The sequence below is a fragment of the Hemitrygon akajei genome, chromosome 14, assembly GCF_048418815.1.
Source record: "Hemitrygon akajei chromosome 14, sHemAka1.3, whole genome shotgun sequence".
Classification (NCBI taxonomy): domain Eukaryota; kingdom Metazoa; phylum Chordata; class Chondrichthyes; order Myliobatiformes; family Dasyatidae; genus Hemitrygon; species Hemitrygon akajei.
Window position 1 is genome coordinate 89,581,236 of NC_133137.1, and position 16,133 is coordinate 89,597,368.

At 44.7% G+C, this 16,133-nt stretch overlaps 1 protein-coding gene across 1 annotated transcript in view; it reads left to right on the forward strand.

Annotated features, from left to right (window-relative positions):
- Positions 1-7,370: 7,370 nt before the first annotated feature.
- The window catches only part of camk1da (calcium/calmodulin-dependent protein kinase 1Da), a 292,341-nt gene continuing 283,578 nt past the window's right edge, over positions 7,371-16,133 (forward strand). Inside the window, exon 1 of the mRNA XM_073066564.1 lies at positions 7,371-7,975. Coding sequence (XP_072922665.1) covers positions 7,884-7,975 — 92 coding nt within the window. The 5' untranslated portion in view covers positions 7,371-7,883. The remainder of the gene's footprint in view (positions 7,976-16,133) is intronic.

Genomic DNA, 16,133 nt, shown 5'->3' on the forward strand with positions numbered 1-16,133 from the left:
TAGCTGCAAACCTATATTCTGCATTCTGCTTCCCCTTTACAACTTCAGTGTAATTAAGCATGGACTGATCTGTTGGGATGGCACACCAAAAAAAGCTTTTCACTATCTCAGTCCATGTGAGAATAATAAACCAACTCCATCAGATTTCTGAACAGTCCACAAAAGAATGAACACTACCGATTTCTAAATCGTTTTTACTGTAACATCGAATAAGAAATACTTTTAATGTATTGTTCTGAATTGATGCAGCATTACAACAGGGCCTTTGTTTCTCTGAGTCCATGCCGAGAATCAAATACTTAAGAGATTCTGCAGATGTTGGAAATCTAGAGTAACACACATAAAATGCTGGTCAACAGTCAGCAAGTTAGGCAGCATCTATGGATGAAATAAACAGTCGATATTTCAGGCTGAGCTCCTAGTATCAAACACTTAGTTACATTAATCCCATTTTATTCTCCCCATGCTTCCATCAATTACCTCCAGATTCCACCACTCGTCCATGCACCGAATAATTTTGATTTAGATTTATTTATCACGTGCCATTTGCATTAACAACCAACACACCCCAAGGATGTGCTGCGGACAGCCAGTTGTTGCCACACATTCCAGCACAAACGTAGCATGGCAAAGACGTTGAGCAGAACAACAGTAAACAAGCCCCTTTCCCACCCACCTACTCTCACTCACAGCCATGGATCCACTCCCAGGGCAGACTGCCTACAAGCCTCCGACCATCAGTCCTTGGCCTCGGAATCGCTGAGAGCCTTTGACTGCCAGACCCTGGCTTGCAGTAATCGATGGACCTACCGACATGCTATGGGATGTGGGAGGAAACTGGAGCACCGGAGGGAGAACTAAAGAGTTACAGAGGGTGTGAGCAAACTCCACACGTTTAGGACCCAAGGTCGGGATTGAACCTGGTTTGCAGGACGCATGAGGCAGCAGCTCTATCAGCTGTGCCACTCCATATTTGTAAATTATAGCAAAAGAAAGCTCCAAATTTCTCCCACTTACTCCCACTAGCAGTGTTTCCTAATCAATCCTGAAATCAACACTTCTCATTTCTGGATTCTAAGACAAACCTTCCCACATGTGGAGAAAGTTTCCCTCTATCCACCTTGTTAGTTCCTTTGCATCAAAATGGACTTTGTCTTTTATCTCCTAATTTTAAAAACTGTGTCTACTTTATGCTTTTCTTGTGAATGCAGCTTCTGGTTCCTGAGTGTCAACGTCTCAGGGGACCCGTCCTGGGCCCAGCACATTGATGTAGTCATGAAGAAGCCCACCACTGGCTATATCTCAATAGGAGGCAGAGGAGAACTGGATTGTGAGAGTTTGCAGAAGGTTGTAGACTCTGCTAGTTTCACCATGGGCACTAACCTCCCCAGTGAGGACGTCTTCAAAAGACAATACCTCAAGATAGCAGCGTCCATTATTAACCAGCCTCAGCATACAGGATAGGCCATCTTCACATTACCACCATCAGGGAGGAGGTACAGGAGCCTGAAGACCCACACCCAGTGTTTTAAGGACAGCTTCTTCCCCCCTCTGCCATCAGATTTCTGAACGGGCCATGAACCCCTGCACACCAGCTCGGACAGGACTGGACCTAGAGTTGAGATTTTTGATTGGAGAAAGGCTAACTTTGAGGAGATGCGCAGGGATTTAGAGAGAGTGGAATGGGTCAAGTTGTTTTATGGGAAGGATGTAATAGAGAAATGGAGGTCATTTAAGGGTGAAATTATGAGGGTACAGAATCTTTATGTTCCTGTTCGGTTGAAAGGAAAGGTTAAAGGTTTGAAAGCGCCATGGTTTTCAAGGGATATTAGAAACTTGGTTCGAAAAAAGAGGGATGTCTACAATAGATATAGGCAGCATGGAGTAAAGGAATTGCTCGAGGAATATAAAGAATGTAAAAGGAAACTTAAGAAAGAGATTAGAAAAGCTAAAAGAAGTTACGAGTTTGGTTTGGCAAATAAGGTGGAAGTAAATCCGAAAGGCTTCTACAGTTATATTAAAAGCAAGAGGATAGTGAGGGATAAAATTGGTCCCTTAGAGAATCAGGGTGGTCAGCTATGTGTGGAGCCGAGGGAGATGGGAGAGATTTTGAACGATTTCTTCTCTTCGGTATTCACTAAGGAGAAGGATATTGAATGGTGTAAGGTGTGGGAAACAAGTAAGGAAGTTATGGAACCTATGACAATTAAAGAGGTGGAAGTACTGGCGCTTTTAAGAAATTTAAAAGTGGATAAATCTCCGGGTCCTGACCGGATATTCCCCAGGACCTTGAGGGAAGTTTGTGTAGAGATAGCAGGAGCTCTGACGGAGATCTTTCAGATGTCATTAGAAACAGGGATTGTGCCGGAGGATTGGCGTATTGCTCATGTGGTTCCATTGTTTAAAAAGGGTTCTAGAAGTAAGCCTGGCAATTATAGACCTGTCAGTTTGACATCAGTGGTGGGTAAATTAATGGAAAGTATTCTTAGAGATAGTATTTATAATTATCTGGATAGACAAGATCTGATTAGGAGTAGCCAGCATGGATTTGTGCGTGGAAGGTCATGTTTGACAAACCTTATTGAATTTTTTGAAGTAGTTACGAGGAATGTTGACGAGGGTAAGGCAGTGGATGTAGTCTATATGGACTTCAGCAAGGCCTTTGACAAAGTTCCACATGGAAGGTTAGTTAAGAAGGTTCAGTCGTTAGGTATTAATGCTGGAGTAATAAAATGGATTCAACAGTGGCTAGATGGGAGATGCCAGAGAGTAGTGGTGGATAATTGTTTATCGGGATGGAGGCCGGTGACTAGCGGGGTGCCTCAGGGATCTGTTTTGGGCCCAATGTTGTTTGTAATATACATAAATGATCTGGATGATGGGGTGGTAAATTGGATTAGTAAGTATGCTGAGTAAGGTAGGAGGTGTTGTGGATAATGAGGTGGGTTTTCAAAGCTTGCAGGGAGATTTATGCCGGTTAGAAGAATGGGCTGAATGTTGGCAGATGGAGTTTAATGCTGAGAAGTGTGAGGTTCTACATTTTGGCAGGAATAATCCAAATAGAACATACAGGGTAAATGGTAGGGCATTGAGGAATGCAGTGGAACAGAGAGATCTAGGAATAACAGTGCATAGTTCCCTGAAGGTGGAGTCTCATGTAGATAGGGTGGTGAAGAAGGCTTTTGGAACGCTGGCCTTTATAAATCAGAGCATTGAGTACAGAAGTTGGGATGTAATGTTAAAATTGTACAAGGCATTGGTAAGGCCAAATTTGGAATATTGTGTACAGTTCTGGTCACCGAATTATAGGAAAGATATCAATAAATTAGAGAGAGTGCAGAGACGATTTACTAGGATGTTACCTGGGTTTCAGCACTTAAGTTACAGAGAAAGGTTGAACAAGTTAGGTCTCTATTCATTGGAGCGTAGAAGGTTGAGGGGGGATTTGATCGAGGTATTTAAAATGTTGAGAGGGATAGATAGAGTTGACGTGAATAGGCTGTTTCCATTGAGAGTAGGGGAGATTCAAACGAGAGGACATGATTTGAGAGTTAGGGGGCAAAAGTTTAAGGGAAACACGAGGGGGTATTTCTTTACTCAGAGAGTGATAGCTGTGTGGAATGAGCTTCCTGTAGAAGTAGTAGAGGCCAGTTCAGTTGTGTCATTTAAGGTAAAATTGGATAGGTATATGGATAGGAAAGGTGTGGAGGGTTATGGGCTGAGTGCGGGTAGGTGGGACTAGGTGAGATTAAGAGTTCGGCACGGACTAGGAGGGCCAGAATGGCCTGTTTCCGTGCTGTGATTGTTATATGGTTATATGGTTATATGGTTATATGGCTCTGGCACCATTTATTTATTTAATAACTTCTGTTAATTTTATGATTTGCGCTGTACTGCTGCCACAAAACAACAAATTTCACAACAGATGTCAATGTTAATAAACCCGATTCTGATCCTGCTGCTTATCACATTCAAGAACAGCCACTTCTCTTCAACCATTTGGTTCATGAAACAACCAGCTAAACCTTAATCACGACAGTTACACTTTGACCACTGTGCACTAAAATAGATTCTCTTTTTGATTTAATTGTGTTTTCTTGTAAAATAAATGCCTATAATTTATGTTAGAATTTTTCTTGTGAATGCTGCTTCTCTGATGCTATGCCTGTGAAGCGACAGGTACGTTTTTCATTGCATACCCGAACTTGTACAAATGACAATAAACTCAACTTCGAACCTGACTTTGGCTGGATCTCCCTTTATCCATTTAAATTCCACACTAATTTGTGGAATCACTCCTTGTAATTTAATCCTAGGAGTCATGTATCATTCTACTAAATCTACTCTACCCCATTGTAGAGTAACAAAGATGTCTAATATAGTAATAGAGAGAGCAGAACAGGCCCTTCAGCCCATCAACTCCATGCTGGTCATTAACCATCCATTTACAATGACCCAACCTTAGTCCCATTATCTTGATCATTGACTCCCCGCCAGCTTCCACTGCTCACTCACACACTGGGGCAATCGACCTGCCAACCTCACCCGTCTTTGAGATGTGGGAGCACCAGGGGCAGGTGGGGAGGGCCCATGTGGTCACAGAGAGAATGTGAAAACTCCACATGGCCAGCACCCAAGGTCAGGATTGAACCCAGCTCTCTTGCGTAGTGAAGCAATGGCTCTATCGACCTCCCAATCGCAACCCCCCCCCATGTCCCAGATCCACTCGCTAAGACACTGCCTAACTTTCATCACACTAAGCGTATAACACAGAACAACACTATTCAACCCACCATATCCAGATTATGGCCCTTCATGGCCCTTTGTCAGTTCACCAATCTTTCAGGCAGAGTGTTCCCCCCTTGTGTGAATTCAATTTGTAGAGTTACGGAGCATTATAGCACCGAAACAGACCCAACTATTCCATACCGAACTGCTCTTTTGCCTTGTCCCATCTATCTGCACCCAGACCATATCCCTCCAAACCCCTCCTGCCCATATACCTATCCAAACTTCTCTTAAATGTTACGACTGAACCTGCATCTTCCACTTCTACTGATGGCTCGTTCTGCGCTCACTGCGCCCTCTGTGCGAAAAAGTTCCCCCTCAGATACCCCTTAAAATTCTTACCTTTCACCCTAAACCCATGACCTCTAGTTCTAGTCTCAACCAACCAGTGGTGCAAAAAGCCTGCATCAACCTCTATAAGTTCTTCCCTCTGCCGCTCTCCATCAACAGTATTTCAAGAAAGCAATGGACATAATCAGCGACCCCTCCCATTCTTGACATTCTCTCTTCTCTTCTCATCCCAGATACTGGGATTCCCAGCAGGAGATACTAAAAGTTGAGGATTTCAAGGTTCAAGGACAGTTTCTATCCTGCTGTTGATATCATGACAGATTTGATATCACAACCTAACAAGCCATGGTCTTTGCACCCACCTGGCCCTGCACTTTCTCTGTATTCTATTTTCCCTACTGTACAACCTCAATGTACTTATGGAATGATCTGTCCGGACAACACATAAACGAAAGCTTTTCACCTACATGATTCAGATTAATTTATTTGTCACATGTACATTGACACATGCAGTGCAGTGCGTCGTTTGTGTTAACAGTCTAAGGATGTGCTTGGGGCATCCCACAAGTGTCAGAAATCTGATGCTGAAGAGGAAGAAACTGTTCCTAAATCACTGATAATAGTCTTATAACAGCACTTAAATATCTACTGTATGCTTCTACTCTTTAAACATATTTTATTCAAACACCAGTGCATATAAATGCTCTTCAACATGGATTGTGTAAAGAAACAAAGACTTGTATTTTTATATCACGTTTTTCTTTTCACATCCCGATGTCATAAACTCTCTCCCACCAAAGACTGATTCAGATTCAGAGTTATTTATCAAATGTGCATCAAAACATAAAGAGAAATGTGTCGTTTGCATCAACAACCAACACAGCCAAGGATGTCAAACACAAAAAAATCTTCAGATGTTGTAAATCCAAAGCAACACCCACAAAATGGTGGAGGCGCTCAGCAAATCAGGCAGCGTCTATGGAAATGAATAAACAGTTGACGTTTTGGGCCAAGACCTGCTGAAGGGTCTCGGCCTGAAACATCAACTGTTTACTCATTTCCATAGATGCTGCCTGGCCTGCTGAGTTCCTCCAGCATTTTGTGTGTGTTGGCCAAGGATGTGCTGGGGGCAGCCCACAGGTGTCACCACACATTCCGGTGCCAACACAGCAAGCCCACACCACAAGCAATAGCAAAAGAACAAGAACAAAAACAGGCTCCTTTCCCACCCTTCCTTTTCAGTCCTGGTGAAGGGTCTCAGCCCAAAACATTGACTGTTTATTCCCCTCCATAGACACTGCCTGACCTGCTGTGTTGCTCCAGGACTTTGTGTGTGTGTTGCTCTGGATTTCCAGCATCTACAGATTCCCATGTGGTTACCCTTCAAAGTTCAAAGTAAATTTATTATCAAAGTACAAGACATCACCAAATACAACCCTGAGATTCATTTTCTTGCAGGCATTTGCATTGGTACAATGAAGCACAATAGAATTAATGAAAAACTATACATAAAGACTGACAAGCAGAAGAAGACAATCTCTGCAAATATAAAATAGTAAAGATGATTATATATATGTATATACACGTGTGCGTGTGTGTATGCGTGCGTGTGTGTGTGTGTGTATGCGTGCGTGTGTGTGTATAAAACATAGAGAATATGAGTTGTAGAGTCCTTGAAAGTGAGTCCATGAGTTGTGGAATCAGTTCAGAGTTGACATGAGTTAAGTTATCCCAGCATGGATCATTTACCAGGAGCCTGCTGGTTGAAGGATAATAACTTCCTGAACCTGTTGGTGTGGGACCTCAGGCTCCCGTACCTCCTGAACGATGGCAGCAACGTCAAGAGAGCATGGGGACCGGATGGTGGTGGTCCTTGAAGATGGATGCTGCCTTCTTGTGACAGTGCTCCTTGTAGATGTGCTCAAAGGTGGATACAGCTTTTCCTGTAATGGACTAGGCTTTACCATCCTATCACCAACCCCCAACCACCCCCCCCCACACACACACAGAGGTCTCCAACCCCAGGACAGGGTCAATTATCCTTTCCTGATTACCCACTCTGGGCATCTTATCCAACAGGTGAACGGGTAAAGGTAATGCCAGAGAAGAAGTTACAAAAGGGGGTGCTTGTTGACTTGGGAGAAAAGCAATGTGTTCATTGAAAGTTTGAAGAAAAAATGTATGGTCTAATAATGAAACTAAAGACTGCGTGGGGAGAGGGAGGCGGAGGCGGATATATGTGTGTTTGTGTGCAAAACTCCCAGTTCAGGGCTCCAGGCGGGGAAGAGGAGGCGATATATCAGCCACTGAGGCAGTTTCTCTTCATTGCCTGGGCTGGCGCGGTCGCCCGGCTTAGCAATCGTTTGGTGCAATGCGAATTAGCGTCAGGCAGCAGAGGCTCTGCTGTTCGAGCGGAGAGCTTCACTCAGGCTGAAAGCAAAGGACCGGTTCTCCCTCCGCCCTGGTCCGTTACTCCTCGAGAGCAGGTGTCCCCCCCCTACCCCCCTCCGGGAACCCCCACCCCTCTGTCAAATGAGAGAAACTTTGACCTTTATTAATTAGAGAATTCACAAGACTCTTCCACAAACAGAAAATAAGAGGCGGCGACTTGGGGGGTGGGGGGGGGGGAGTAATCATTACTGACACACTGACAGTTTGTAGACTCCAGGAAGTGTCTGCCCGAGGAGACGGGGCAGCCCTCCCCTGCCTACGGTTCCGAAGTCTTCTATTTATTCCTTTCTGTTGGAGGGGGCTCGTATCTGGGGCGAGAGAGAGAGAGAGAGAGAGAGCGAGAATCCTCCGCAATGGCCCTGGAGAACGAAGAGGATAGTATGTCGTGGAAAAAGCAGGCGGACGATATCAAGAAGATCTTCGAATTCAAGGAGATTCTGGGAACGTAAGTAGCCCGAAGCAAACAGAATTTATTTTTATTAAATTTGAAGCAACGCTCGTTGGTGTATTGATAGCATTGTACAGTAAAGTGGGACATCTCAATCTGCCCTCCCGCGTCGTGCGGACTCGAGCTTTCCGATCCAGCTTGGTGCTTGAGATGCGATCAACCGTTAACACTGCCTGCCAGGAAATTAGGATCAGTGAAAATATGCAGATTTGTATATATGAAGTTCCCCATTGAATCCCAATTACTGTTTGAAATGCCCCCGGGGTTGGGCAGGGGAGACGAGGGGTTTCGCCTGTGGGTGTCATCTGTAGCCGGGCTGATGATTTGCCCCGAGTGGACCTGAGTTGTCGATGTTTATTAACTTGTCTGTGGTGATTGTGTGCATGTAACGGGGCGTGCAATAACGTGTTGTGGATTGCCCGGCAGGCTAGCCGGATAAGCTGGAGAGTCCCGTCAGTCACCCCGAGGTTAGAGGTTAAGTCCCGGGGGCATCAGTTCTGTCCCTCCTGCCCCGGCAATTGGTCTCGAAGCGTTAGAGAGTGAAACGCTGGAACTAAATTGTCTGCTGCTAAGCCCAAGCTGGATGGCAGTGTCAACCAGACTGCGTGCTACCACGTGTGCTCTGGTTTGGCCACTGTGTTCATTTAACGCAGAGTAACATCCGCATCCGGTGAGATGATGATTTGTATCTGCGTCCCGTTAACTTACCCCCTCCCATAGGGCCTGTGATATTATGTGAACTTTCTTTATTGAGTTGGATACCGGGGCTCCAGTGCAGTCTGTAGCGAGGGCGTGCAGAATTGTTGGAGGTACTGTCTCTTAGATGCAGTGTTCGCCCTTCACCGTCACCTGCTTAGAGCAGTTACTGTACGGGATTCGGGATTCAGATATTTATCGCGTGTACTTCGAAGCATACACAGTGAATGGCGTCGTCTGTGTCGACGAGGGCGAGCTGGGTGCTGCCACACATTCCGCGCCAACATAGCAAGCCCACAAGCAGCAAAACAAACGAGAAAATCTGCGGATGCTGAGTCCTGCTGGAGGGTCCCGGTCCAAAACGTCGACCGTTTACTCTTTTCCACAGATGCTGCCTGGCCTGCTGATTTTCTCCAGCATTTTGTGTGTGTGTGTGTGTGTGTGTGTGTGTGTGTGTGTGTGTGTGTGTGTGTGTGTGTGTGTGTGTGTGTGTGTGTGTGTGTGTGTGTGTGTGTGTGTGTGTGTGTGTGTGTGTGTGTGTGTGTGTGTGTGTGTGTGTGTGTGTGTGTGTGTTGCCAGCAAGACGAGTTCCTCTCCTCCTTCCCAACCCACTTGTCACGCATAGACAGGCCTCCAGTGCCAGGGCAGGCCACCCGCCCCTATTGGAGTCATGGACTCGAATACTTCCCCTGCGGGTACGCGGCCACAGGGCTTCAGCTGTTGGGCCTCGACCTCTGGATTTAGGATTGATCTTGGGGCTTTGGTGTTCAGTATTGCCCCCAGGAGTCACTGGTGACGGGGGTCACGCCCATCAGCCCACACAGTCTCTGCCAATGATAATGTAAGGTTAAGCCAATCCTACCTGCCTACACGTTATCCATATCCCTTCAATCCCTGTCTAAAAGCCTCTTAAGTGGCGCTATCACATCTGCTTCCACCACCCTGTCTGCCATTCCACTCCAGGTACCTGACACTCTCAGTGTGAAAAAAAATACTTGCTCCTTTAAACTTTCCCCCTTTCACCTTAAGTCCAGCTCCTTCAGTATTTCACATTTCCTCCCAGGGAAAAAGACTGACCAACACACGCAAAGTGCTGAAGGAACTCAGCAGGTCAGGCAACGTCTGTGGAAAGGAACCAAAAGTTTTATGTTTTGGACCCTTCATCAAGACTGGAAAGAAAGGGGGCAGAAGCCAGGTTAAGATGATGGGGGGTGGAGTACAAATTGGCAGGTGATGGGTGAAACCAGGTGAGAGGGAAGGTGGGTGGGAGAGGAGGGGGTGAGGTAAGAAGCCGGGAGGTGATAGGTGGAAGAGGCAAAGGGCTGAAGAAGAAGGAATCTGATAGGAGGGGAGAGTGAACCATGGAAGAAAAGGAAGGAGGCAGGGAACCAGAGGGTGGTGATGGGAAAGTGAGGAGAACAGAAGGAGTAAAAGGGGAGCCGGAATTTGAATGGAGAACAGGTGAGGGAGAAGGTGGGTGGATAGGAGACAAAGATTCTGACTCTGTAACCTATCTCAGAGTTTTATAACCATCATCAGGGTTTCCTTCAGTCTCCTCCAGCAGGCAATCCTCAAGCAGCCACATTAATAGATTTTGAGGCCATTGCCACGTTACTCTTTGTGGGAGCTTGCTTTGCACAAATTTGCAAATCTGTCTCCAATGTTGTAACCATGACTGCAGGTCAAAGGAACCTCAGAGTCATGGACAGGTGGCTTGGTGGTGGCCTGTCGTGGGGTTGGACGCCTGTGTGTGGGTGAGGGGTTTCGTTGTTATTGGTCTGCTGAGCATTGTGGGTATGTTATGCTGGTGCCAGAACATGTTGTGACACTTGTGGGCTGCCCCCCAGCCCATACTTGGGTGCGTTGATTGTTAACACAAACGACATGCTCCACTGTATGTTTCAATGTCCGTGCATGTGATAAAAACAATCTGAATCTGAATAAGCCAATGGTGTGAGAGAGACTTATGTCACCAAGATGAGAAATGCGAAATACCATATTAAAAATACAAGTCTTTGTTTCTTTACTCAATCCACATTCAAGAGCATTTATATGTACTGGAGTTTGAATAAAATATGTTAGAGTTTGAAGTGCAGAGGCTGACAGTCGATTTTCTAATCCTTTGCTGATACTGTTATAAGACTATTGAATGGTCTGCAGTCAGTGTGGAATGGTAATAACACCTCCTTTCTGACAGACTTTCTTTTTACAATATTTTTATTCAGAAGAAAAAAAAGATTTACAGAGTGCAACACATAGATACATCTCAACATAACGTGTACATTCTTATATTGTGATAAAATTGATCAAAATGTTATAGCATATCACATAAAGGTATACCACTCTGTAATCAAAAATTTAAAGATAGGTCATACATCATTAAAAAAATGATTTTTTTAATATATATAAAAAAGTCAACCCCCTACCAACTACCAAAGAAAAAAGCTGATGGATGATAATGGATAAATTAGAAAAGAAAACATATTTGCTTAAGAAGAGAAGATAAAAATATACATAAAAGTCTGTGCACTGTTAAACTTTATAAATTGGAAAAGTAATTTAGGAAAGGTCCCCAAATATCATAAAAAGATTGTTTCGAATTTAAGACTGAGCAGCGGATCTTTTCTAAATTTAAATAAGACATAATATCACATAGCCATTGAAGATGTGTAGGAGGGGTAGACTCCTTCCATTTAAGCAAGATTTCTCTCCTTGCTAAAAGAGAGGTAAAAACTAAAACCTGTAGGTTAGAAGTATTTAAAGTTATATCTTCATCTGCAATAATACCAAACAAGGCAGTAAGGGGATTTGGGTCAAATTGGACCCTAAAAAGTTGTGAGAAGGTATGGAATACTTCCCGCCAAAACTTTTCAATTTTAGGGCGAAACCTGACAGTCAACAAAGATGCACCTCAAGGATGTGTGCTTAGGCCATTGCTCTATTTTCTCTACACCCACGGCCATATTGCTAGGCGCAGCTCAAATGCTGTGTATGAATTCACCAATGACATCACTGTTGTTGGTAGCATCTCGGATGGCAATCAGGAGGTTTACAGGAGTGGGATAGATTAGCTGGTTGAATGGTGTCGTATCAACAATCTTGCGCTCAACATCAACAAGACGAAGGAAACGATGGTGAACTTCAAAAAGCAGAGGTTAGCAGAACACACCAGTCCTCACTGAGGGATCAGTGGTGGAAAGGTTGAGCAGCTTCACGTTCCTGGGCATTAACATCTCAGGGGACCTATCCTGGGCCCTGCATGTCAAATACAACCATGAAGAAGGCACGCCAGTAGCGGTACTTTGTTGGGGGGATTCCTTATGAAAAGTCTTGGCCTGAAATGTTGACTGTCCATTTCACTCTGTAGATGCTGCCTGACCTGCTGAGTTCCTCCAGCATCTTTTTTTGCATGTTGCTATTGGGGAAATGGTTTAGTCTAACTGCTCAGTGAAATGTTTCCTAAGAATAACACTTAAGGTCTTTGACTTGAGACATTAATTCTATTTCTTTCTCTGCAATTGCTGCCTGACCTTTTCAGAGTACATTTGTGTAAACTAAATTCAATTTTCTTTCAGTTATATCCATCCATAAATACATCAACTCTTGCTTGGGTGGGATCCCAGGGGACAGAGAGCTCACTTTGAGTCAGGGTGGCAGATGTTGGTGAACATGTTGAGTTTTTGAAACAATCTAGTACTTCTCCAAACCCCTTATACTGAGTCTAGGATTTATTCTAAAGTTGCTTAGTTGAATTTAACCCTCCAAATTCTGTAGTGGGATTTGAACTAAATAAGATAGAATTTTATAAAAATCTATTCATATATACAGACTGGGAAACAACAAATGTTCAGAACATTTTGAACAAGTGTGCAAATAAGAGAAATAATACTGAGAATGCGAGTTGTAGCAGCATACACAAAACGCTGGAGAAACTCAGCAGGTCAGTCAGCATCAATGAAAATGGACAAACTGTTGACATCTCTCACTGAGACCTTTCTTCAGGACTGGAAAGGAAGGGAGAATAAGACAGAATAAAAAAAAGGTGGGGGATGGGAAGGAGGCTAGCTGGAAGGTGATAGGTAAATCCAGCTGTGTGGGAAAGATAAAGGGCTGGAGAGGAAGGAATCTGATAGGAGTGGACCATGGGAGAAAGGGAAGGAGGAGGGTGAGATGATAGGCAAGTGAGAAGAAGTAAGAAGCCAGAGTGGAGAATAGGAGAGGGGAGATTTTTTTTAACAGAAGGAGAAATTGATATTCATGTCATCAGGTTGGAGGCTACCCAGACGGCATATAGGGTGCTGCCTCTCTACCCTAAGGGTGGCCTCATCGTGGCGCAAGAGGAGGCCGTGCACTGACATGTCGAAACGGATTTGGGAATTGGAATTAAAATGTTTGGCCACTGGGAAGTTGTGCTTTTGGCCAATGGAGCGGAGGGGGCTTGACGAAGCAGCCCCCCAACTTACGACCGGGTTTCACCAGTCTCGAGAAGGCCACATTGGGAGCACCAATCTGCAGGTTGTAGCGTCCTTGAAAGTGAGTCTGCAGGTTGTGGGTAGAATCAGTTCAGAGTGAGTGATGTTTTCCTCGCCGGTTCAGGATTCTGTAGTTGAAGGATAATTGTTCCTGAACCTGGTGGTGTAGGACTGAAGGCTCCTGAACCTCCCATCTGATGGTAGTAGGAGCTCACTAGTAATTCAGAGCTGAAGCGGCCTAGTGCGTCATCTGCACAAGTACATGTATGCAGAGGTGCAATTAAAAACGTAGTGGCATCATATAAGCAGCATTCTCAATATTAAAAAAAACTTTTTACAAGTAAGAACGTGATGAGAACAAAAAAATATACAAAGCCCACTTTAGTGTTAAGTGTCCATACTGGTGCTATACTGAAGCAGTGATTAGGATTGGGTTGGCTGGTTCAGGAACTGAATGGTGAAAGGGAAGTAGCTGTTTTTGAATCTGGTGGTGTGGATTCTGTATCTCCTGCCTGATATTTGCTGAGAGGAGATGGCATGGCCAGGACAGTGGGGAATCTTTCGACAACGGATGAGGCAGTGCTTCTTGCAGATTTTCTTTATTATTAAACAAAATATACTTTATTCCAAAATAAAATTATATACAATAACCATTCAAAGACTTTCAATTCTTTACAGTTGGTACCATTACTGTCTTTACATTTTCAAAGTTCTAATGTTTTGCCACCCACGTGGCACTTTGCTCTTTCATATTTACATTCAGGGGGTACACCCCCAACCCCCCCACCCCTCAACTCCCACAGGAGAAGAACCCTAGACTGTGGTCCTTCCCCACTGGGCCCTTGCGGTGGCAGCACCAAGTTTGAGTGCGTCCCTCAGCACGTACTCCTGCAGCCGAGAATGCGCCAGTCGGCAGCATTCTCCCACGGACATCTCCGTGTGCTGGTAGACCATCAAGTTTCGGGCTGACCAAAGAGCGTCTTTCACCGAGTTGATGATCTGCCAGCAGCACCGGATGTTGGTCTCGGTGTGCGTCCCCGGGAACAGCCCGTAGATCAGAGAGTCCTCTGTTACACAGCTGCTGGGGATGAACCTCGACACTGTCCCTTCCATCCTCCTCCACACCTTCTCCGCGAACCCACAGTGTGCAAAGAGGTGGGTCACCGACTCCTCCTCACTGCAGTCCTCCCGTGGGCAGAGGGGTGTGGAGACGACGTTCCGGGCGTACAGGAGGGATCAGACTGGGACTTGCAGATACTGCCAGTGGTAAGGAGGGATGTGCCTGTGATGTATTGGGTGGAATTCACTGATCTCTGCGGCTTCAGTGTTCCTGCACATTCAATTTGAATGTACAAGGGAAAACAGACAGACAGACAGACGAATTACTTTATTGATCCCGAGGGAAATTGGGTTTTGTTACAGTTGCACCAACCAAGAATAGTATAGAAATATAGCAATATGAATCCATAAATAATTAAATAATAATAAGTAAATTATGCCAGATGGAAATTAGTCCAGGACCAGCCTATTGACTCAGGGTGTCTGACACTTTGAGGGAGGAGTTGTAAAGTTTGATGGCCATAGGTAGGAATGACTTCCTATGACGCTCAGTGTTACATCTCGGTGGAATGAGTCTCTGGCTGAATGTACTCCTGTGCCTAACCAGTACATTATGGAGTGGATGGGAGTCATTGTCCAAGATGGCATGCAACTTGGACAGCATCCTCTTTTCAGACGCCACTGTCAGAGAGTCCAGTTCCACCCCAACAACATCACTGGCCTTACGAATGAGTTTGCTGATTCTGTTGGTGTCTGCTACCCTCAGCCTGCTGCCCCAGCACACAACAGCAAACATGATAGCACTGGCCACCACAGCCTCGTAGAACATCCTCAACATCGTCCAACATACAACAACAGAATGCAGAATAAAGTGTCACAGTTACAGAGAACATGCAGTGTAGGCGGACAATAAGGTGTCATAACGACTTGGATTGTGAGGTCAAGAGTCTATCTTATAATACGGGGAGATAATTCAATAGGGGGTAGAAACTGAACATGTGCTTGGTGGTCTGTGCTTTCAGGCTTTTGTAACACGTTGATTATGTTAGCTACTTTTCTAACATAAGAAGTATAGTCAGAGAAAGGCAGTGCAGGTAGACAATAGAGAGCTAGGGCCATAACAATGCAGACTGGGAGATCTAGAATCCACCTTATTGTTCAGTAGGGGGAATAGAAGCTGCCCTTGAGCCTGGTGGTAGGTGCTTTCAGGCTTTTGTACCTTCTGCCTGATGGGAGAGGGTCTATGAGTGGGTGGGGTCTTTGATTGTGCTGGTTGCTCCACACCCAGCTCTGATCACTTCTTGCCCGTCTGTAAGCTGTGAAGCTACAGTACAGGTGTTATCTAAGTGTTAACTCCAGGAAGTGAGCAAGGGGAGGAAATGATACCGAATGTGTTGCAGCTGCAACGAATTGTACGAGTGTTTGCTCCGGTGACTTCCACACTGCAGCACTCACTTCCTATTTTCAAAGGTGTTCCAGCCCAGGGCTGCAATGCAATCCGGCATTTGCACTAAAAAGGCAAGAATTATTGTTGCATTTCCTTTGGTAAATGGAGTTCACTATTAAATTTTCACCACTGATAGTTTAACAGAAGCTTTAATAAATAGTATGTCAGCAATCATTAAAAAATCAATATTTATCTGTAACTATATAGAGGTAATTAAACTATTCAGTGCTATACAATACATATTCAATATATTGCTATGTACTACACAATACATATTCAGTATGCAACAAGAAGTAAGACCATAAAACATAGGAGCAGAATTATGCCATTCAACCCATCAAATCTACTCCAACGTTTCATCAAGACTGATTTGTTATTCCTCACAACCCCATTCTCCTGCCCTCTTCCCTTTACCTTTCATGCCTTCACTAATCAAAGACCTATCCATCAGATGTAGGAGCAGAATTAAGCCATTTGGCCC